Genomic DNA, 24,813 nt, shown 5'->3' on the forward strand with positions numbered 1-24,813 from the left:
AACTTATACAATAACAACAACACAGATTTCAAGTAAAAAAGTCGCCTTCAGCATCACATAAACAGGGACCCTGTGGTCCTAGGGATTAAATGGGGATTTTATATAACGGAGATGCAGCTTGTATAACGGTTAAAGGGAAAGTTTACCTTTATTTGAACTTTTAGTATGGTTTTCATTCTCATACTCTTCGATTCTAGCTTTTCCCAGGCTGCAGCTAAAAATGCTGTCTGGTTGCGGGGTCTCTGACCTCAGCCAGAAAGCGAAAGATTGTCTGTTACGCATTCGTTTTAATAGTACAGGTATAGGACCCCTTATCCAGAATGCTCTGGACCTGAGGTAATTTGAATCTTCATACCTTAAGTCTACTAGAAAATCATGTAAACATTAAATAAAGCCAATAGGCTGGTTTTGCTTCCAGTGAGAACTCAATTATATCTTAGTTGGGATCAAGTACAAGCTAATGTTTTGTTATTACAGAGAAAAAGGAAATACTTTTTAAAAATGTGGATTATTTGGATAAAACGGAGTCTATGGGAGACTGCCTTTTTGTAATTCAGAGCTCTCTTGATAACAGATTCCAGATAATGGATCCCATACCTGTGTTTTTTATTGTTTCTTTTTTTATTAAGGTCCGCACATTCGTTGCTAAGGGCAGACACACGTGGAAATTAGTTGCCCGGCAACAAATCTCCTCTTCTTCGGGCGACTAATCTCCCCGGCTAGAATCTAAATCTCCAGCGGGATGGCAGTCATAGCACTTCATTTTTTACGAAGTCGCCCGAAGTTTCCATCATGAGGCAACTTCGGGTGACTTCAAAAAACAAAGTGGTCCAAGTGCCACCTCGCCAGTGATTCTAGCCGGCGGGAAGGCAGTCCGGGGAGATTAGTCGCCCAAAGAAGAGTCGATTTGTCTCTGGGCGACTAAATCTCCCCGCATCTCCACGTGTCTCTGCCCTTAGGAAATAAACCGCTAGCAACCCATTAACTGTTTAAATGCTAAGCATGAGAGCTTCAGAACAGAACAAGTAAATAAATGAAAACCCATGAAAAATTCATGAATGAAGAGCAATTGCTAATTGCCTTAGAATATTGCCATTTTTGCTATAATAACACTGTTAATTTTAAGGTGAAAAGCCCCTTTAAACAGCAGGTTCCTTTGTCGCTATACTAATCACTTCCGCAATTTGGGTTAACTCCACTTTTGGGTAGTGGGTTCAGAAAAATGCTGGCAATTGAAACATTTAAAAGAGATTTCTCAGAGACACAAATTGTTGCCCCACATGCGAATGGCCACTCTTTTGAGGAGGGCCAACACAGTTTTTTGGAGGCAATCATTCTTGGCTATAGGAAAGTGACTATTATCATCAGATTTTCACGCTTGTTGAGATCTAATGGTACCCGACCAAATGTCTAACTGCAGAAGGGGGTCTGAAGAATTCTGGCCTACAGTTGGTCTCCCCTATCAATACAGTGGTTCCAACCAGGTCGAAACATAAGCAGTGTAACTAGGATTCTACTCATGCTGATTTTCAGGGGCTACTGGCGGGTAAGTGGGTAAATTCTATCAAGTCAAATCTGTGAGAGAAGAAAGGATGGGGTTAAAGCTTGAATTTTCCTCAGCTGAAAAAGATTTATTAGTTGTACTGCATTTTCCCCAAAACACAGCTGGCCCAGTGCCGGCTCTCTAGTTATTTCAGGAGGCTGAAGGCTTTGCAGTTGCTCTGCTTGCGTAGGAGGAAGCAAAGGTTATGAGAAAGGCTCTGCAAGCAGCTTCTCCTCTGCTCCGCGTCCCCATGATGTGCCGTTCATCTGATATGCAAATAACTCCTTTAATCTATCAGTTTATTGCACTGCTATTACTCGGCTTTATTTAGAGAGCTAACAAGCTGTGATATGACTGCAAATTATACAACACTCCGTCTCATCTTTTAAGTGTCTCCATGGCCGGGGAGCAGCTAAAAAATCCCGTCCATTACTGCCTTCAATGTCTGCATGGGGGAATGGAAATCAGATGGGCTCATTCATCAGATCTTGGGGCAACATGCAAAATACAGACATTAAATGTTGCTATAAATGCTGTATTTTACATACTGAACTTACTGTACCAAACCTGAGGTTTAACAGTCCTATAACAGTAATGATCCAGGATGTCAAAGTTATTCACATTCTGTATCTTGTTAGGCCATATTATGAGTGTCAGTGGCTCTGCACATGCTCAGTGTGCTCTGGGCTGCCCTTGAGAAGCTAAGCTTAGGGGTTGTCAGAAAATAAAGTTTTTTTTCATAGAAGCTGATGCTACAGGTCTGATTATTATATCCTGATTATGAACCCACTAGTCTTTATGCTGCCAGGTAATGTGACTGAATTAATTACAGGTATGGGACCTGTAAACCAGAATGCTCAGGACCTGGGGTATTCTGGTTAAGGGATCTTTCTGAAATGTGGATCTTCAGACCTTAAGTCTACTAGAAAATCATGTAAACATTAAATAAACCTAATAGGTTGTTTTTTTCCAATAAGGATTACGGGTTTCAGGATAACTAATCTCATACCTGTACTAAACCCCTGGAGTTGTATTGGCCTAGTAAAGAAGACCAATTATAATGTGCAGCACTTTTAGTATGTTATAGACTGGCTAATTCTAAGCAACTTTTCAATTGGTCTTTATTCCTTTTTTGTGGTTTTTGAATTATTTTCTTGTGTTGACTCTTTCCAGCTTTCAAATGGTGATCACTGACCCCACCTCTGTAAGGCTACAAATGTATTGTTATTGCTCCTTTTTGTTACTCATCTTTCTATTGAGGCCTCTCCGATTCATATTCCAGTTTCTTATTCAAGCGGTTGCTATGTTAATGTGGACCCTAGCAACCAGATGGCTGAAACTGCAGACTAAAGAGCTGCTGGATAAAAACTCAAAAACCCCAAATAATAAAAAAATTAAAAACAATTGCGAATGGTCTCAGAATATCGCTTTCTTCGTCATACTAACAGTTAACATAAAGGTGAACAACCCCTTTAATCTTTTGTTGTCCTTTAAAGAAGAAGGAAACCTAGTCGGCGCAAACCCCCCACCCCACCTCCCGTTTGTTGCCCACCCTCCCTCCTCCCCCCTGGCCTACCCGTCCTGCTGGGCAAATGCCCCTAACTTGTTACTTACCCTTCTGCGCAGGTCCAGTCCAGGGAGTTCACCGACGACCTCTTCTTCCACGCGATCTTCTTCCTGCTTTGAACGGCGCATGCGCAGTAGGATCATTTCGCATGTGCGTGACTTTTGGCGCATGCGCAGTAGATTCGTACCGGCGAAATAATCCTACTGCGCATGCGCCAAAACGCCGTTCACAGCAGGAAGAAGATCGTGTGGAAGAAGATGTCGTCGGTGAACTCCCTGGACTGGACCTGCGCAGAAGGGTAAGTAACAAGTTAGGGGCATTTGCCCAGCGGGACGGGTAGGCCAGGGGGGAGGAGGGAGGGTGGGCAACAAACGGGAGGGGGGGTGGGGGGTTTGCGCCGACTAGGTTTCCTTCCCCTTTAAGAACACCCCTGACTAATAATGGGGTATAATGTGCCTGTAAGACATGTGTATAATAATGGCAAGGAGGGGGGTGCTAATAGTAATTCTGCCAGTGTTTCATGATCAAAAGTCTAGATAAAAAGTACGGTAAGTTGGAGTGGGAGGGGTATCACCTAGCTTGGAAAAGAATGGATGCATTGTTTAACCCTGGTATTCTGTATTAGAATGCAACAAGTAGTATGAATGCTTAGTCTGATAAGCTACAGCTGTGCAAAGCCGAAAGCTCTCGTCTGGTCGGCCACCCACATACATCTAAGCTCAAGACCTGGGCGCACCTATAAAGAAACAAAGATAATGCACCGCTTTAAGCTACTTTATTTTTAAAACGTATTTTTGATGTTCCCTTCCTAGCATGTAACGCAATGAAGAAACCGTTGTTCATGTAAGAGTGGGCAGCTGCAATACTGAATTCAAGGCAAACTATGATTTGTGCAACTTCCTGAGGGTTTCCGTTGTGCACAGGGATTGCCTACAAAGCATGGGGAGCACACGTCAATAGGAAATGTTGGCAAATCCTTTTGGTTGCCTTAAGCTGGCCATAGATTTTTAAAAGATCCGATCGTCATCGTGAGACCACGATTAAGTCGAAACGATCATACGAATTGACCATCAACTAAAAAGCCCAATTTGCCATGAAAACCAAGGGGAGCTGCCTGCTTGGCCCTGCAAACATAGATACATTGCACTGGGACAGATAAAGATTTTTTAACCTGGCCGATCAATTTCCTGACAGATGTCGGCAGAAAAATCGTAAGATGTACGATCGTTCGAATCCCACTAACCGCACGATAATTTCGAAGGATTGGTCGGACTTCGGTAAAATCGGTCAGTCGGCAAGAAAAATCTTTGCGTCTATGGGGAGCTTTAGTCTGAATCTCAACAACCAAAGGGCCACAGGTTCGCCAGCAATGAAGCCGTTCTAATATTCTATTGTCCCCCATCTTGTTCTACTACCCTGCACATGAAAGGAGGCCATACACGAGCTGATTTAAGCTGCCAATCAGGGTCCTTTAGACCGATTTGGCCTTCCAGATTGATATCTGGCAGGCCGAATACCGAACCGAATCCTAATTTGCATATGCAAATTAGTGCCAGGAAAGGAAAAAATTGAGAAAATTCTAGCCAAATAAGCGAATCTTACAGTGTATGGCCACCTTTAATGAAACTATAGTTTATATAAACAAGTTGCTGTGTAGCCATGGGGGCAGCCATTCAAGCACAGGATACACAGTAGATAACAGATAAGTACTACTATAGTTTATATAAACAAGCTGCTGTGTAGCCATGGGGGCAGCCATTCAAGCACAGGATACACAGTAGATAACAGATAAGTACTACTATAGTTTATATAAACAAGCTGCTGTGTAGCCATGGGGGCAGCCATTCAAGCACAGGATACACAGTAGATAACAGACAAGTACTACTATAGTTTATATAAACAAACTTCTGTGTAGCCATGAGGGCAGCCTTTCAAGCACAGGATACACAGTAGATAACATAAGTACTACTATAGTTTATATAAACAAGCTGCTGTGTAGCCATGAGGGCAGCCATTCAAGCACAGGATACACAGTAGATAACAGATAAGTACTACTATAGTTTATATAAACAAGCTGCTGCGTAGCCATGGGGACAGCCATTCAAGCAAATGATACACAGTAGATAACAGATAAGTACTACTATAGTTTATATAAACAAGCTGCTGCGTAGCCATGGGGGCAGCCATTCAAGAACAGGATACACAGTAGATAACAGATAAGTATTACTACAGTTTATATAAACAAGCTGCTGTGTAGCCATGGGGGCAGCCATTCAAGCAGAGGATACACAGTAGATAACAGATAAGAACTACTATAGTTTATATAAACAAACTTCTGTGTAGCCATGAGGGCAGCCATTCAAGCACAGGATACACAGTAGATAACAGATAAGTACTACTATAGTTTATATAAACAAGCTGCTGTGTAGCCATGAGGGCAGCCATTCAAGCACAGGATACACAGTAGATAACAGATAAGTGCTACTATAGTTTATATAAACAAGCTGCTGTGTAGCCATGGGGACAGCCATTCAAACACAGGATACACAGTAGATAACAGATAAGTACTACTATAGTTTATATAAACAAGCTGCTGTGTAGCCATGGGGACAGCCATTCAAACACAGGATACACAGTAGATAACAGATAAGTACTACTATAGTTTATATAAACAAGCTGCTGTGTAGCCATGGGGGCAGCCATTCAAGCACAGGATACACAGTAGATAACTGATAAGTACTACTATAGTTTATATAAACAAGCTGCTGTGTAGCCATGGGGGCAGCAACTCAAACATGGAATACACAGTAGATAACAGATACACATCAGTTGTTTATATAAACTATACACCAATTTTTACTTTGATACACTTTCAGTTTTTGGTTACTGATCCTTTAAACACAGAGGAGACAGAGGTACTGTAAAATGAGGAGTCAGAGAGGATTTCTGTACCGACTCCACAGTCCTGACTGATTTGAATGAGAGACTGAAATATGAAAAGGAGAGGCCTGAATAAGTAATAGACAGTAGCAGTAACAATAAATATGTAGCCTTACAGAGCATTTGTTTATAGATGGGGTCAGTGACTCTTCTGGAAAGAGTCAGAAGAATAGGCAAATAATCTAAAATCTATAAAAAAAAAAAAAATAATGAAGGCCAGTTACATACTTACATACTAAAAGTTAACGTATAGGTGAACCACCCCTGCAGGCAGTTGTGGCCCCTTTGGGGGTAACAGAAGGGCCATAATATATCTTTCAACAGTGCAAAGCAACCAGGCAAACAATGATTTCAATATAAATATGCAAGAAAACAGATTTTACTTGGAGTTCCCCTTTAATATTAATGGTGCCTGAACAACCGAAATAGCACATTCTAAAACAGTATCAAGCGCCACGTCCCAGACTGTTGCCTATTGTTGCCTCTTGAAGTTAAAGTAGCCTTTGTGTTGGTGGATGGCGCTTTGATGTCCAGTCCTTCTGAATAGTGACTGTGACACGCAGCATATTTCAAAGACCTCCCTGTCTGTGTGACTGTGTATTACAGGCAGGAACAAGATGGAAGACATTATTCCCCCTGCTAATTACATGCACTTTGTTCTTGTCACAGAAAGACGGCCTTTGACTGCTTGACATTTTCTAATTCCAAAAAATCAGAAATCTCTGGTCTGCCTTTCGGATTAGGTCATACTGATTTGACATGATTAGAAAATCTTCCAGCACGTTGTCTGACATCCCCTAATATCCCCGTGAGTGGGTGCCCTGTGTACTCTGATACTGGCGCAGCACTCTCTGTACAGGCAGTGTGTTGGGGTAATGTATACGGACAGTCAGACACTCAGACTTTCCCAATAAAACTTTTTTAGACTCAATTATGTATGTATACTTTATTTATTATAATACACAAATTTCAGTGAGTCATGTGACTGAAATGACATCAGAACTCACCGTTTATAACTGATGACATCAGAACTCACCGTTTATAAGGATATAATTTACAAGATATTCATGGCTTTTGTGTATTATAGATATATATATATATATATATATATATATATAGTCAAATCCAAGAGTCCTCTGCACTCAACCCATTATCAATATATTTAAGACAGCGACATTTTGTGCTACTGCTACTAAAAAATGCCTTACCCTTTAAACAAAACAGGGATTGTTTGTCCATATATTGCAATATATTTAAGCTGGCCAACTACGTCAAAGTCATCCCATATCTGGCCAGTCCTATGCTCAATTTTATCTGATTCATTAAGAATTCTATTGCTTCATTATACATTTTACAAAGGGACTAGGTATTATATATTATATATATATATATATATATATATATATATATATATATATATATATATATATATACACAGTATGTCATATATAAGGGAATAAAGGGGACCCACCCTTAGCAGCATGGGAACCCATTTTCAATTAACCTATAGGTTAAAGGAGAACTAAAGCTTAGAGGAGAACTAAACCCTAAAAATGTTTGTGGTTAAAAATGTCCTATTTTATATACAGAACTTATTGCACGAGGCTAAAGTTTCAGCTTGTCAATAGCAGCAATGATCCAGGACTTCAAACTTGTCACAGGGGGTCACCATCTTGGAAAGTGTCTGTGACACTCACATGCTCAGTGGGCTCTGAGCAGCTGTTGAGAAGCTAAGCTTAGGGCTCGTCACTAGGGATGCACAAATCCTCTATTTTGGATTCGGCCGAACCCCCGAATCCTTTGTGAAAGATTCGGCCGAATACCGAACCGAATCCTAATTTGCATTTGCAAATTACGAGTGGAAAGGGGGAAAAATACATTTACTTCCTTGTTTTGTGACAAAAAGTCACGTGATTTCCCTCCCCACCCCTAATTTGCATATGCAAATTAGGATTTGGTTAGCCAAGGCAGAAGGATTTGGCCGAATCCTGATGAAAAAGGCAGAATCCTGGCTGAATCCCGAACTGAATCCTGCATTCGGTGCATCCCTAGTCGTCACTAAATATCCAGCAGAAAATGAGGTTGATCTGTCATATAAGCTTGCTTTCTTACCTCCATGCGGAAATAACGTCAGTGTCAGTTCGCTGGTGTTTGACACAGAGCGTCGTGACGCTCGCGTTTTGATGCCGAGCTTCAAGACGTCATCATTTGGTGCGGATTTTGAATTTTGCCGCCAACTTCCCTTTAAAAAGGCAATCCTCCATTTTGTCAGTGCCCAAGCTGGCTTCTGTTTACAGATCCTGCTGAAGCGTTCCTACCCTTTAGAATATCGTCGTTTTTACTCAGATTCTTGCCGCCTTGCCTCGACCCTTTCGCCTGTTTTTGACTACACCTTTCCTAATCCTTGCCGGTACCTCTTTTACGACTTGTTACACACTAACTCCTTGTTGGTTCCGCAGCAGAAAGCCCAGGGCCCCAAAAAGGGCGTCGGTGAAACCACGGGGATTCCCTTTGCATCTGAGTGTACCCGCTACTCTCAAGGTTCCTGATAGACGAGTACGTCACACTTCTGCTTCTAAACCGCTTGACGTTTCGGTCAACCTTGAGGAAAGTCCCTGTGTGGACCGAAACGTCCCATTGGCTGTTCATGCAAGTTTGAATACACTTCCAGCTTTTATTCACAAGAAATCTCCGTGTTGCTGGTCTTTCTTTAAAGTATCGAAACTGTTTACCGTGCACCCGAGGCAAGTTATACAAATGGAGTGCTGCCCATAAGAAGATATATATATATATAATACACAAAAGCCATGAATATCTTGTAAATTATATCCTTATAAACGGTGAGTTCTGATGTCATCAGTTATAAACGGTGAGTTCTGATGTCATTTCTGTCATATGACTCACTGAACGTGTGTATTATAATTAATAAAGTACCCCCAGTTGCAAAATATGAGGATATTAGAAGTTACCTCGGAGTTCCATGACCTTCGGCCTCGTGTTTTTATATGGTCATGAAACTCCTCGGTAACTTATAATATCCTTATATTTTACAAGAGGGGGTACTTTATTTATTTCTTACCAGATGTTTAAAAATGTATATAATCCATAAAGGTTTCTCCTTTTAGCTCTTTCTACTTACTCTCAGCGGGATAAATGTATGAAGGCTTCTTTGCGTGCAGCTAATTCTTCAGTTGGCCCTCACCTGACTCAGCGGCCATCTGCTATGACACAATAACACTGCAAGAAGCAGACATAAATGATACCGCTGGAGAGAGTTTTATTTCCCCAGAGCAGAGACCGCTGGCTCCATTTAAAAGGGATGGCTGTTCGGAATATTGACGTTTTTAACCAGAGGGTCTGTTTCATTTGTGGGAAAGGTTCTTATAAAGACAAATGTTCAATTAACCTTCAGGAAGAAGCGGCAAAATGATTTCACTCTGGCGACAGCTGCGCGGTTCTCTAACGGATTTATACTTTTCTCTCAGTCAGGCTAAGCCATGAAATGTAAAAAGATTCACACCGTGTGCGTGAAAATAATTCTAATGCACAAGGACCATGAATATCTTGTATATCGCATCCTTATTAACGGCTCTCAGTGATGTCATCAGTTATAATCTGTGATGTCAATTTCCGTCACATGACTCTGACAGAAACGTGGGCATCATATTAAATAATATACCCCCTGTATTAAAATATGAGAATATTAAAATTCACATTCCGGTAGCCTTCCAGTTATAGAAATGGTTAGAAAGTCACAGGTTAAGATTCCCAGATTTATGTATTTTATATCCCCACTGAGATAGTCACCCAGTATGGCCAGTGTTACCCCTGATTCTAGTGGAGCAGGGGGTATAGTGTTCCCCATGGATGAGTCTAATTTTTACAATATTTTGCTCCGGTTATATAACAGGCCTCATTTCTCCATATTTTTTTTTATTTGCTTTCTTATTCTGTCTCTTTCCAGCTTTTAAATGGGGGTCACTGACCCCATCTAAGAAACAAATGCTCTCTTAGGTTACAAATGTATTGTTATTGTTACTTTCGATTACTCTTCTTTCTATTCGGGCCTCTCCTAGTCATATTCCAGCCTCTTATTCAAATCCATGCATGGTTGCTGGGCTAATTCAGACCCTAGCAACTGGATTGCTGAAATTGCAAACTGGAGAGCAGCTGAATAAAAAGCTAAATAAATCAAAAAACACAAAAACCGAAGAATATCACTCTCGACATCATACTAAAGGTTAATTTAAAGGTGAACAATCCCTTTAATAGCATGCAAAAGCTTATGAAACCTACAACATGTCAACTTGAGCTTCTGCAAAACTACAGCTCCCAGCAGCCATACACATAAAGAGCTGCTGCAAAGTTATTAAAACAGAAAGATTTGGTTACCACAATTTTAGGTTGTTCTGTATTGTTCCACAGAATTTCTTATTCCCACCCGTGAGTCACCCCGAATATTGTTTTCCAAAACAATGAGTAAGACCCTATTTGGTTTCAAAAGCTATACCCAGTGCCTGGAGGCTCCCTTTAGGTCCTTAATAAAATTGCAATAAACCTAAACTGTTCCATAATAAATACTTTGTGCAGAAATCCATTTTCCTCCTAATCCAGAATGCTCGGGACCTGCAGTTTTCCGGATAATCGATCTCTCCATTATTTGGATCTTCATACCTTAAGGGTCATGGCACACAGGCAGATTCGGGGAGATTAGTCGCCCAGCAACAAATCTCCTCTTCTTCGGGGCAACTAATCTCTCTGAACTGCCTCCCCGCCGGCTAAAATGTAAATTGCCTGCAGGATGGCACTCGGAGCGATTCATTTTCCGAAGCCGCCCGAAGTTTCCTTGTGAGAAGATGAGGTGATTTGTCGCCCGGCGACTAATCTCCCCGAATCTGCCTGTGTGCCCTGACCCTAAGTCTACTAGAAATTCATATAAACATTAAATAAACCCAATAGGCTGGTTTTGCTTCCAATAAGGATTAATTATATCTTAGTTGGGATCAAGTCCAAGCTACTGTTTTATTACTACAGAGAAAAAAGGAATAATTTTTGGATTATTTGGACAAAATTGAGTCTATGGGAAATGGCCTTTCTGTAATTCAGAGCTTTCTGGATAACGGGTTTCCGGATAAAGGATTTGGCTGCATTTTTGGGAGAGAAAGCATAACTTCCACTTTTTTAATTTAATACTTATTCTGTAAAGGTAACGTGACAGTGATCCTTTTCAGAACATTCTGTAAGGGATTGGTTTGTACCTTTGTTACTAGACCTAGTAAACCATGAAATGTGTGTGTCAATAAATAACCAATGGGATGATTGCTTTAATTATTCCAGCTGCACCGCAGTAGTAAAAGGGGGCTTCTGATAGGTTGCCGTGGGTTACTGGCTAAGACAATGTGTGTCCATGTTACCACAAACCTGAAACAATGAGGTGTCCTCTCAAGCTAATAAAGTATTCCCTGGTGCCCCCGACTCTCTAATACTCCTGCAGTTGTTTCCCTGCTGTAACCGACTGACTCATTCTTTCCAGGAGAGAATTACAGGCAGTTTGGACGAATGGCGCTGCCTTGAGTGTTTCCTACGCACAATAAAAAGACTGCAGATGAGAGGAACGTCTAGGTCCATTCCGACACAGTTTTTAAGAAATGCAACCATTTTAGCAACAGGTGGAGGAACACTACATTGTAAGCTGCCCTGGGGATCGGTCTAATATGAATGAAGTTTATTCTGTGTAAATAACAAAAATTGATTTCAGAGTGTTAGGGGTTATACAGCCATGTTTGCGTCAGTCAGTTATCTACAGTAAACAGCAGTCCTGTCCTGCTTTATGGCAGCTGAGATTCTAGCTATCTGTATAACAGAACATTCTGTCCCAGTGGCTGCACAGATCCTATTTGATCCTCATTGTCAGCAGCAGTCCTGTCCTGCTTTATGGCTGAGATTCTAGCTATCTGTATAACAGAACATTCTGTCCCAGTGGCTGCACAGATCCTATCTGATCCCCATTGTAAGCAGCAGTCCTGTCCTGCTTTATGGCAGCTGAGATTCTAGCTATCTGTATAACAGAACATTCTGTCCCAGTGGCTGCACAGATCCTATCTGATCCCCATTGTAAGCAGCAGTCCTGTCCTGCTTTATGGCAGCTGAGATTCTAGCTATCTGTATAACAGAGCATTCTGTCCCAGTGGCTGCACAGATCCTATCTGATCCCCATTGTAAGCAGCAGTCCTGTCCTGCTTTATGGCAGCTGAGATTCTAGCTATCTGTATAAGAGAACATTCTGTCCCAGTGGCTGCACAGATTGATTATATCAGTAGAGGATTTTGAGCCCAGAAAGGCAAAAAGAGCAGTACAAATGATGTAACGTCATGAAAACTAGACACATTAGAGAACTATGCCCAGAGCGAATTCAACGGCATGAAAATGTTGCAATACCACCACCCCCCTTCCTTTAAAATAAAGTTTTGTGGGTACTGGTATCCCTTTAACTGGACATCTGGTATGTCTCTGGAGACATATAAAATGAATAATTCTCTATTGTAGAGAGAGAACAAGTTCCTCTTTTGTGCTTTTAGTTGAAGGCAGAAATAACCAGATTACGTCAGATGTGCCAAACTGCGGGTGGCATTGAACACGTTTCTAATTTTAACCATTGACTTTTTAAAAAAAAAAAAAAAAAAAATCTTTACTCATTACTTAAAGGGGTTGTTCACCTTTGAGTTAACTTTTAGTATGAAGTATAAAGTAATATTCGAAGACAATTTGCAATTGGACTTCATTTTTTATTATTTGTGTTTTTTGAGTTACTTAGCTTTTATTCAATTATACTGGTAACGCAGAGTATAACCCCTACTGTAAATGATAAGGAGATCAAAAATGACTGAGGGGATGTTCTGTGACCATATAAAGGCACAAGGCTGCAGGCTGAGTTATACAGGGAACTCTGAGTATCACTCATGTATTATAAGGGATAATGTACCCCCTACTGTAAATGATAAGGATATTAGAAGTCACTGAGGGGTTGTTCTGTGACCATATAAAGGCACAAGGCTGCAGGCTGAGTTATACAGGGAACTCTGAGTATCACTCATGTATTATAAGGGATAATGTACCCCCTACTGTAAATGATAAGGATATTAGAAGTCACTGAGGGGTTGTTCTGTGACCATATAAAGGCACAAGGCTGCAGGCTGAGTTATACAGGGAACTCTGAGTATCACTCATGTATTATAAGGGATAATGTACCCCCTACTGTAAATGATAAGGATATTACAAGTCACTGAGGGGTTGTTCTGTGACCATATAAAGACACAAGGCTGCAGGCTGAGTTATACAGGGAACTCTGAGTATCACTCATGTATTATAAGGGATAATGTACCCCCTACTGTAAATGATAAGGAGATTAGAAGTCACTGAGGGGTTGTTCTGTGACCATATAAAGGCACAAGGCTGCAGGCTGAGTTATACAGGGAACACTGAGTATCACTCATGTATTATAAGGGATAATGTACCCCCTACTGTAAATGATAAGGATATTACAAGTCACTGAGGGGTTGTTCTGTGACCATATAAAGGCACAAGGCTGCAGGCTGAGTTATACAGGGAACTCTGAGTATCACTCATGTATTATAAGGGATAATGTACCCCCTACTGTAAATGATAAGGATATTAGAAGTCACTGAGGGGTACTGTGACCATATAAAGACACAAGGCTGCAGGCTGAGTTATACAGGGAACTCTGAGTATCACTCATGTATTATAAGGGATAATGTACCCCCTACTGTAAATGATAAGGATATTAGAATCACTGAGGGGTTGTTCTGTGACCATATAAAGGCACAAGGCTGCAGGCTGAGTTATACAGGGAACTCTGAGTATCACTCATGTATTATAAGGGATAATGTACCCCCTACTGTAAATGATAAGGATATTAGAAGTCACTGAGGGGTTCTGAGACCATATAAAGGTATAAGGCTGCAGGGATAATGTTCCCCCTACTGTAAATGAATGAGGAACGAGCACCAACAATGTGATTGCCTAACGTACTCTGTAGTTGGGTATGTATGTTGGGGAGGGGGTGCTGTCGCACAAAAGGGAGAAAGAAGAAGCAATGGGCTTATTTTTGAATTCCAGACTTGAAGTTGTGGTTGCATAAGAACTAGATGTACTGCCAAATAGAGACTCCTGTAGGCTGCCAGTCCAAATAAGGGCTATCAATAGTCAATGACAGCCCATAATTCGCACCCCAGGTACTTTTTGCATGCTTTGTTGCTCTCCAACTTTTATTTACATTTGAATGTGGCTCACAAGTAAAAAAAAGTTGGGGATCCCTGCCTTAAGTCTACTAAAAATATTTTAAACATTAATTAAACCCAATAGGCTGGTTTTGCTTCCAATAAGGATTAATTATATCTTAGCTGGGATTAAGTACAAGCGACTGTTTTATTATTACAGAGAAAAAGGAAATTATTTTTAAATATTTTAATCAATTGATTAAAAAGGAGTCTATGGGAGATGGCCTTCCTGTAATTTGGGACTTTCTGCATAACAGGTTTCCGGATAATGGATGGATACCATACCTGCACTGATCTTGGGCAGAACAGTATAATCTGTCCATTGCCATTGCCAATTTGGGGATTGTTTGCCCTTGAAATCACTTAATAGCCATCTCACGGTTACAGTATATTTATATTTTTTTGACGTTATTTTGGGATTCCAATCTTCTCATATAGCATTACTAATAGTCAGCAGGCAGAATTATTTGGGTATAACCAGTGCTTGAGTTATAATCATTGTGAATTTCCACATGTAAGTAATGGGGAAAGCAGAACTGCAAAGGGGACTCCTGGGAGGGCTCCGTCTGGAAACTTTCCCACAGCAGCGACTCCAGCAGGTGGGAAGCGTTAGACTTGGATATAATGGTTTAACCAGTCTATTAGTTAGGGAAATAATGGTATAACTCAGTCATTACAATGGGCTTGCCTTAGGACATGAAAAAAACCCCGGATTTTAAATTTTGTCTAGAGATACTGCCACTTTACTGCTTCCATATTTCCTTTTTAACCGTGAGCCTATCTATCTTCTTCCAGTCTGGTGTTTCTTGCTCTGTGTGAGTCTGAAATCTGAAATAATATCCAATAACCAAAGTAACAGGGCTGTAAAGCAATAATGGAGAATGATTTAGAAAAGGGCTACTGGTTAAAGGGGTAGTATACCCACTTTCTCAACATTAGTTCAATGAATAGGGCTGTGCCTTTAGTTTTAATTAGGAAATATGTATGGTTTTGGCAGAGCCGGCCCAAGTAGTATTGGAGCCGAACGTTCTCCCTAAACTGCTTACAACCCCCCCCCCACCCCAATGGTGGTGAGCATGCAAGGCCCTCCAGTAATTCCAGTATTGCCCTGTACTAAGCACAATTCAGCAGGAACAGTCCCCTAAGTTTGCTCATAGTCTGTACAGAGAGATCCCATAAAACTATGGCAGCATAGGTATTCCCCTGTACTAAGCACAATTCAGCAGGAACAGTCCCCTAAGTTTGCTCATAGTCTGTACAGAGAGATCCCATAAAACTATGGCAGCATAGGTATTCCCCTGTACTAAGCACAATTCAGCAGGAACAGTCCCCTAAGTTTGCTCATAGTCTGTACAGAGAGATCCCATAAAACTATGGCAGCATAGGTATTCCTCTGTACTAAGCACAATTCAGCAGGAACAGTCCCTAAGTTTGCTCATAGTCTGTACAGAGAAATCCCATAAAACTATGGCAGCATAGGTATTCCCTGTACTAAGTACAATTCAGCAGGAACAGCCCCTAAGTTTGCTCATAGTCTGTACAGAGAGATCCCATAAAACTATGGCAGCATAGGTATTCCCCTGTACTAAGCACAATTCAGCAGGAACAGTCCCCTAAGTTTGCTCATAGTCTGTACAGAGAGATCCCATAAAACTATGGCAGCATAGGTATCCCCTGTACTAAGCACAATTCAGCAGGAACAGCCCATGAAGGGAGAAATAACTCTAAATCATATGACTTGAGTTTTTGGGCTTAAAAAAAGGTGAACGTGTAATAGTTAATAACAAGGTTTAGTAGTTTGGGAAAATCAATGATTCACTTAGATTTTGCTTCCTGCTCGTACAGGGAAAAATAAGCACATAGTAAATTTTCCCTCCGATCTCTCGTTACCCACAGTTTCAGCTCTATGACATAAGATTGTAGAGACCTTTATAGAACACTTAGCTCCAAGCTGTTCACAATACTCTCTGAAAACCATTTGCATCACTGTAGGGTTTACAGCCCTAGCCAGGACTAATTAAAAGAGTGATTACAATAAAAAAAGCTCAGCAAGGCAAAGGGAACAGATCCACAACAGTTTTAAAATAATTATTGAAATAACCAATGATCATTTTTGTAAGAAATGAATGTCCATTGCTAACTAGCACTTACTTACTTTTCTTGGATTTAACGTACAGTAATTGCCATACACATACCAGCAGTGCAGACAGGGTACTATACCATGTAGAAATGCTGCCACCTTGTGTTCATAAGTGCTGCTACAAATAAGTAAAATGTTTAGGAGCCTTGACTCCTTTAAAAGACCAGTAACATAAAAATAAAATGTAAAAATTTTTTGTTAATATACTTCCAAAAATAAACACCAACACATATTAAACTTTAAAATCGCGAAGTCATTTTACCGAAACTCAGTCTTTAGAAAGACTGGGTGATCCATCGTTGCGGCGCTCGATTTCTTATAGGACATAGCCAGGGAGGAGAAATCGAGTGCTGCACGATGGATCGTCGCAGTGTCGCCTTTTCTGAAGCGGAGCGCACGTGGAGTTTCGGTAAGTTATTTCTAAATAAAGACTTTGCGATTTTAAAGTTTAAAATGTGTTGGTGGTTTTTTTTCATAGTGTATTAACAATTTTTTTTTACTGGTCCTTCAAGAAAAATGGCAGTCAGTAGCTCTGGCATGCAAGTCCCTTACAGGACCCCTACAGGGCCGAACACCCGAATCCTTTGCATATGCAAATTAGGGGTGGGAAGGGGAAAACATTTTGTACTTTCTTATTTTGTGACACGAGTTTTCCCTCCATGCCCTAATTTACATATGCAAATTGGGATTCGGTTCAGCCGGACAGAAGGATTCGGCCAAATCCAAATCCTGCTGAAAAAGGTTGAATCCCGAACGAATCCTTGAATTAGGTGCATCCCTAGTATAAAGACTGGAGTGAGTGGATGTGTAACATAATAGCCAGAACACTACTTCCTGCTTTCAGCTCTCTAACTCTGAGTTAGTCAGTGACTATAAGGGGGGCTACATGGGACATAACTGTTCAGCCTTAGCATGCAGCTCTGATTCAAAAGCAACAGTTATGATCTATGTGCTCCCTCAAGTCACTGATTGGTTACTGCCTAGTAATATATGCTGTGCCTTTCTAGCTTTCATTTGTATTTTGCCTGACGAAGGGGCCTTGGTGCTCTGAAAGCTTGCAATGTTTTTTTTTTTTTTTTAACAATTCAATTTTATTTAACCCAAAAATAAAATTACAATAGCAATAAGTACAGTGTTATACTGGATGATTCCGTACAAGGTTTAATCAAGCATTTGTATTCATATTATTGAAAGCGTATTTTTGCACATGAGAATATAAGTCACATATTATTACATTTACTGCAATATTGTGTTTGTAAGGGTGCACCTTGTTGTTCTAGCGGTTGCCCTCCTGTATTGCCCCTTCCAACTTGTGGATTATCCCCTTATTGCTACTTTTAAACCTAACTAGGGAAAAGAGTAGGGGGAAAAGGGGAGAATTTGTTGTCTGGGAATCGTATTATAGTTGACATTGTAAATTTTACCTTTCTTTTGTATTGTAAACTGTGTGAAATACGATATAATATAAATAATAAAGAACAACTTTAAACCCTAGCGTGTCGGTCCTTTATTGGTTTTAATTGGTGACAAGGATGGTTTAGCTTTGTGGGTGTGAGGAATTCCCTTACTTTACATAGTGTCTGTCCATGAGTCCCATACTTTTCTAAATTTTTCTGGGCATTCACGTCTAATATAGATAAGTTTGTATAAGGGGATTACTTGTTTAACTTGTTGTTGCCAAAAGGCCAAAGTCGGTGGTCTATGAGCCTTCCAGTGGAGGACTACACATTTTTTGGCTACTGTAAGAATGATTGCTAGTAGTGTTCTAGATGCTTTGGTAGGAGCCAGTTCCTCCACCTGATTGAGAAGTATAACTCTGGGATCTATTTGGATTGGAATCATTAGGGAGCCAGTAATAAATCTACAGATGGCATCCCAAAAGTATTAAATCTTGTGGCAAGCCCAGGTCATAGGAATAAAGTCCGCTGGGGATAAGTGACATCTAAAGCATTCATTAGGGTGGGTGGGTGAAATTTTGTTTAGGCGCGATGGGATGAGATATGTTCTATGTAAGAATTTCGAATTGCAATAGTTTGTATCTTGAGCTCACCAGGTAAGTTGCTTGCGTGTCTAAAATATCTGGCCAGTCCTCTGCAGTGATGGCTGGGATGTCCCTAGCCCATTTATTAAAGGGTGTTGCTGTGTTAGAACAGTTTGATTGGAAGAGGAGTGAGTAAAATCTAGAGAGGGTATTTGTAAGTTGAGGATTGTGTACTAAGGTTTCTATAGTTCGCGGGACCGTGTTTACTTCACCCGCCCGTATTTGAGCTTGAAGTGCATGTCTCCGCTGGAAAAAGCAGAATAACATTTAGTTGGGTAATTGGAATTCGTTCTTCAAGTGTTGGAAGTCAGACACTCTGGAGTTCTGTATAACGTCTTTCACATATTTTATATGTAGCCCATAATTGGGGGTCAGGGACTGTCATTAAATGTGGAATATTGGGGTTGTTCCACAGAGGGGCGAAAGGTGAGTAGTGGTTTGAGGGACGGAGGGTTAAATTCAGAGCAATTTGCCAAGTTTGTTCCATCGCTCTCATTAGGGGGGTGGTCTTGGTTGTATATTTATACCCTCTGTATAGCAAGTTTTTGAGCTCTTCATATGAACCTATGATGCGGGCGTCTAGAGAGGTTGCTGGATTGTATTTTGATGGAGATGCCCACCACCATGCCGATGTTAGCCTTGCAGCTAGGTAGTATAAAAAGATGTTAGGTGCAGCCAGACCCCCTTTGTCCACTGGTAGTTGCAATTTAGCCGCACTAATTTTGGGTTGCGATGAGCCCCAGAACAATTGTGTAGTGAGTAGGGATGCACCGAATCCAGGATTCGGTTTGGGATTCGGCCAGGATTTGGCCTTTTTCAGCAGGATTCAGCCGAATCCTTCTGCCTGGCCGAACCGAATCTGAATCCTAATTTGCATATGCAAGGAGCTAAAAAATGTTTTCCCCTTTCAACTACTTATTTGCATATGCAAATTAGATTCGGTTCGGTATTCGGCCGAATCTTTTGCGAAGGATTTGGGGGTTCGGCCGAATCCAAAATAGTGGATTCCGTGCATCCCTAGTAGTGAGGGATTTGATTTTCAAAAAAGTGTGAGGGGATTTTGACGGAATATATATATGAATTTGGGAAGTATGGCCATTTTAAACAGGTTGATGCGACCTATTAAGGTCAGAGGTTGTCTGCTCCAGGCTTTGACTTTATTTTCTAGAGTGTTCAGTACTGGAAATACTTTTAGCTCTATATACTTATTAAGGTCAGCGTGAATGTTTATGTCCAAGTATTTGAATGTGGGGGCCCACTGCAAGTCTCCAGGTAGGGAAGCTGGTTGTTGTTGTTGTATGTCTATAGGAAATATTACTGATTTGCACCAGTTTATTCTAAGTCCTGAGTACCTAGTATGTTTGTTGATTATGGCCAGTGCAGATGCAAGGTCAGAGTGTGGGTTAGCCAAGTATAATCATTTTCTCTGCATGTGACCCTAGTTTGAGACCTGCTATCTCGTTGCAATGTATTTTTATTGTTAGCCAATATAGGTATCACTTCTACAATACTTTTTGTATTTGTCTGTTTTTTTATTTGTTATTTTTGCTACTGGCTAACACGGTACCACAGTTTTTGTTTTGTGCCTGGTAACCAATCAGTGGAAACTCACAGAGCTGAAAAGCAGGAAGTAGTGTTCTGGCTATTTTGTTACACATCCACTCACTCCAGCCGTTATACATTACATTTTTGGATAACTAACTATATTAGAAACATTTTTTATTTTGCACAGCCTATCTATTTAACCAGTTTTTATTTTATACTGAACAATTCCTTTAAATGCAACCGTATCTCCAAGAGGCAGAAATCCAGGATAACCAAAAGGCACATTACAAATAAATTTTCAGCCTTCCGAACAGAATATATCCATTCTTAGTCAAGTCTCAAACAAACACCCTGTGCCTCAAACTGATATATTACTACAGGTTTGGGACCTGTTATCCAGAATGCTCTGGACCTGGGGTTTTCCGGATAACGGATCTTTCTGTAATCTGGATCTTCATACCTTAAATCTACTAGAAAATCATATAAACATTAAATTAAACCAATAGGCTGGTTTTGCTTCCAATATGGATTAATTATATCTTAGTTGGAATCAAGTACAAGCTACTGTTTTATTATTACAGAGAAAAAGGAAATAATTTTTAAAAATTTGGATTAAATGGAGTCTATGGGAGACGGCCTTTCCTTAATTAGGAGTTTTCTGGATATCGGGTTTCCGGATAACAGATCCTATACCTGTATATGAAAGGGAAAAGAGCTGGGGACACTTACAGGTCTGAACGTCACCCTGAAGCTGCAGAATCTGGGGGACCGGCATTGTAAGGATCACCACGTCAAAAGATTCCGGAGAGCCGGATTTCCTGCACACCTCCCATCTGCCATCACGGAGATTGATATGCGTGACGTGGCGCTCGTAGAATATCTCAGCCCCTGCTTGGTAACGAGAGACAATTATCATTTACTCACATGAAGGAGCGTAACAACCAATGATACACTTGGTTTTTTTTTTCTAGGTGTTTTTCAATGAATAATAAATCTATATTTTCTTAGTATATAAATATTAATATTTCAAAGCAGTAACAGAGAGGTCGTCTTGCTTTCACACTCACTCCCTTGCCAGTAATTAGTTTTATTATTTTAAAAGAAGTATAAACAACCCCCCTCCGTTTATCCGCATGTTGTGACTGTCTTGGCTTACAGATAAGGAACAGTCCATTATGGAAGGGGTATCTGTGCGCTGGGTATATGATTATCCACACTGCAAAAACCTAGAAGTTGCAAACATGTTTCAGTTTCTCTTTTTGCCTTTGAGGTAGGTAAAGAGATGCATTACCGGACTGACTCAGGAAATGTTTTACAATGGAAGAAACGCCGTTGGGTGTAACCAAGTTGTAAGAGCCGTCTTTCATCGCCATTCCGTCGACTGTGGTGCTTAATGGTTGGCAGATGCCCTGAGCCGTGAGTTCATTGTAAAACCTTAAAAAAAACAAAACGTTTGCTTAAAACATTAATTTAAGTAGGGATGCACCGAATCCACTATTTTGGATTTGGCCGAAACCCTGAAGAATCCTCCGCAAAAGATTCGGCCGAATACCGAACCGAATTTGCACATGCAAATGAGGGGTGGGAAGGGGAAAGCATTTTTTACTTCCTTGTTTTGTGATAAAAAGTCACATGATTTCCCTCCCACCCCTAATTTGCATATGCAAATTAGGATCCAGACGCATTTGAATCCTGCTGAAAAAGGCCGAATCCTGGATTCGGTGCATCCCTAAATTTAAGACTAAATATGTTTAAGTAAACAGAGGGTAACTGCTGGGCTTCTGCTACTCACTGACAGGGAAAAGCAAGCCAGTGAGTCTGATCACAGTTCAAACTATGGGCCAAACTACTGTCCAATATTTCATACACCCCTTCACTTTAAATTCTGAGCCCTGTTTGGCTTCCATACTAACCCCAGCAGGAGCTGACTGGCTGCTCAGACATGGCCTGCAAAAGTTGGGTAAAGTCTTATTCTATTGTATGTGTATGATAAGATATATAAATTATCTCTTACGTTTTGTGCTTCTCTGCATAATAAGGGGTGACGGTGATATACTGGGCCCCCAAATCCACTGTGCACTTTGGCTCATAAGGACTACGGCTTGTGGCCATCCGCCCACCTGCAAAAAATTTGAAAGAAATCACAATATTGTCATATATATATATATATATATATATATATATATATATATATATATATATATATATACATATATATATATATATCACCACAATAGAAGAGTAAAACAAAGTGGACAACATTCCTAGCTCTCAATGGAACCACATGTAAATTTCAAGGAAAGACACAGGATCTTAAATGTACAGTCCTGTATGCAGAAGTAATGAAGGGAGAAAGTGGAACCAGGCAGCTGAACAGAGGCAACGGATACAGACCGACAGCCTTAAAGGGGTTGTTCATCCTTGAGTTAACTTTTAGTATGATGTAGAGAGACAATTTTCAATTAGTTTTCAAGTTTTAGTAGTTTTTGGGTTAATTCACTTTTTATTCAGCAGCTCTCCAGTTTGCAATTTCAGCCATGTGGTTGCTAGGGTCCAAATTCCCCTAGCAACCATGCATTGATATGACTAAGAGACTGGAATATGAATAGGAGAGGCCTGAATGCAAAGATGAGTAATAAAAAGTAGCAATAACAATACATTTGTAACCTTACAGAGCATTTGTTTTTAGATGGGGTCACTGACCCCATTTTAAAATAATTTAGAAAAAAAATACATCATAAAAATCATGACAGCATTCAATGATCTTCTCGCTTCAGCCCAACATGGTGGAAAAGTGGTTAACTCTATTCGTCCATGTTTGAATCAGCTTTAGCCTCCACTATTATAATGGAGAAATTTGCTCTCCGCAAAGCTGGGGCCACAGGGGTGATGTTTGTTGCCCAGTGTGGCCCCATATGAGAGGAGCCACGTGTGGACACTGATCAAGTTCAACTCACAATCTGAAGGTTATCGGTCTCACCCGCCCAAATTACAGCAGAACCAACGGAATTAGGGTGAAATTCAATTTATTAAAGGGCTGGCTCACCTTTAAGTTAACTTTTAGTATGTTTTAGAATGGCCAATTCTTAGCAACCTTTCAATTGGCTTTTATCGTACTTATACTTTTTGAATTATTTGCCTTATTTTGCGGACTCTTTCAAACGGGGGGTCACTGACCCATCTAAGAAAAATGCTCTATAAGGCTACAAAGTTATCTTTATAGTTACTTTTTATGGCAGAGACACACGCTCAGATTTGGGGGGGGATGCCAATCGAATCGCTTTGTTTTCCGAAATCACTTTGGGAACGACTTCTGAAAACGAAGCGATCAGAGTGCGATCCCGCGGGCGATTTATATTCTAGCGGGCGGGAGGCAGTTCGGGAAGATTAGTCGCCCAGAAGAGGCGTTTTATCGCTGGGTGACTAAATCTCGCCGAATCTGAGCGTGTGTCTCTGCCCTTAATCATCATCTTTCTATTCAGGCCTCTCTTATTTGTATTCCAGTCTCTTAGTCAAATCAGTGCATGGTTGCTGGGGGTATTTGGACCTTAGCAACTAGATGGCTGAAATTACAACCCGGAGAGCTGCTGAATAAAAAGCTAAATAAGCCAAAAACCACAAATAATAAAAAACCAATAGCAAATTGTCTCAGAATATCCCTCTCTACATCATACTGACCATTAATTTAAAGGTGAACGACCCATTTAAGATAAGAGTCATTAATGTCATACACCACTGTCACAATATATTTAGGAAGGTGAGTAACACGTGACCCCTGGAGATTTCTTCCATATTTTATTTGAAGCACACAATTACTGTGACTGTGACACAATGCATGCTCTAGGGCACACAGCTCGCTGTACTGTTATTGCTACACAGCAGAGGATGCCGGGAGCTGTAGTTCAAGGGAAAGGCAGTTGTGTAAGTGTCCGGCTCTCTCATTACCTGCTCCCTTGGATTTGTCCCACACTGTCAGCTGGACTCTGGTGCCCAGGCGCTGCCCCAGCAGATAAGCACAAAGGCTCCCGCTCAGCCCCGCGCCCACGATCAATACTCTGCTACTGCTACCGGCCATGGCGACACCGGGCACCAATGTCACGCACAGTTACCTAACTCACAGCGACAGCCGGGTGGGAGGAGCACATGGTTACCCATGTAGAAGATACGAGGCAGCCAATCATTGCCGCGGTTTAGGTCATGTGACTCGACGTAACCAATCTCTCACAATGTTGTCTCTATGGCAGCGACTGGCGCTTTACGGCCTTTTGCCTCTTGCTCTTTCCTGTCATTTAGTGAGGTGTTGCTTTCACCTTAGAAAGAGCCCTTATTAAACTGTAGCCAATTATATTCAGTAATTCTTGGTTCTGTGGTGTTTCATTGTTGTAATTCAACTCGTCAGCTTGAAACTTAAAGGGGAAGTTTACCACTCTTGCTCTCCTTCACCTCACAGTGCTCCCACAGGCCCTATTATTATTTTATTATTATTAACATGTATTTATATAGCGCCAACATATTGTGTAGCACTGTAAATATGATTACACAACTAAATCACACGAATTGTATTCATCCCCAGCCCAGTGGGCATTCCCCTCAGATGGCAATAAACCAGGGAAAGCCTTATGTGCTTAAGATAACAGAAACACTGATTTGGCCTGTCCTGCTACAATTTGGCCAAAGACTAGTTTTCTGAACTTTGAGCCTCGTGTTCCCACAGGACTTACGCAATGCACTTTTATTATT

General features: G+C 40.8%; 1 protein-coding gene across 3 annotated transcripts in view; it reads right to left on the minus strand.

Annotated features, from left to right (window-relative positions):
* Nucleotides 1-24,236, minus strand: part of rnls.L (renalase, FAD-dependent amine oxidase L homeolog) — a 49,312-nt gene extending 25,076 nt beyond the window's left edge. Inside the window, exons 1-4 of one of the 3 annotated variants that reach the window (XM_018224545.2) lie at nucleotides 24,019-24,234; nucleotides 22,088-22,193; nucleotides 21,365-21,507; nucleotides 20,803-20,961 (exon numbers count right to left, since the gene is read on the minus strand). In XM_018224545.2, coding sequence (XP_018080034.1) covers nucleotides 20,803-20,961; nucleotides 21,365-21,507; nucleotides 22,088-22,193; nucleotides 24,019-24,148 — 538 coding nt within the window. In that variant the 5' untranslated portion in view covers nucleotides 24,149-24,234. 3 annotated transcript variants of the gene reach the window in all.
* Nucleotides 24,237-24,813: the final 577 nt, after the last annotated feature.

The sequence above is a fragment of the Xenopus laevis genome, chromosome 7L, assembly GCF_017654675.1.
Source record: "Xenopus laevis strain J_2021 chromosome 7L, Xenopus_laevis_v10.1, whole genome shotgun sequence".
Classification (NCBI taxonomy): domain Eukaryota; kingdom Metazoa; phylum Chordata; class Amphibia; order Anura; family Pipidae; genus Xenopus; species Xenopus laevis.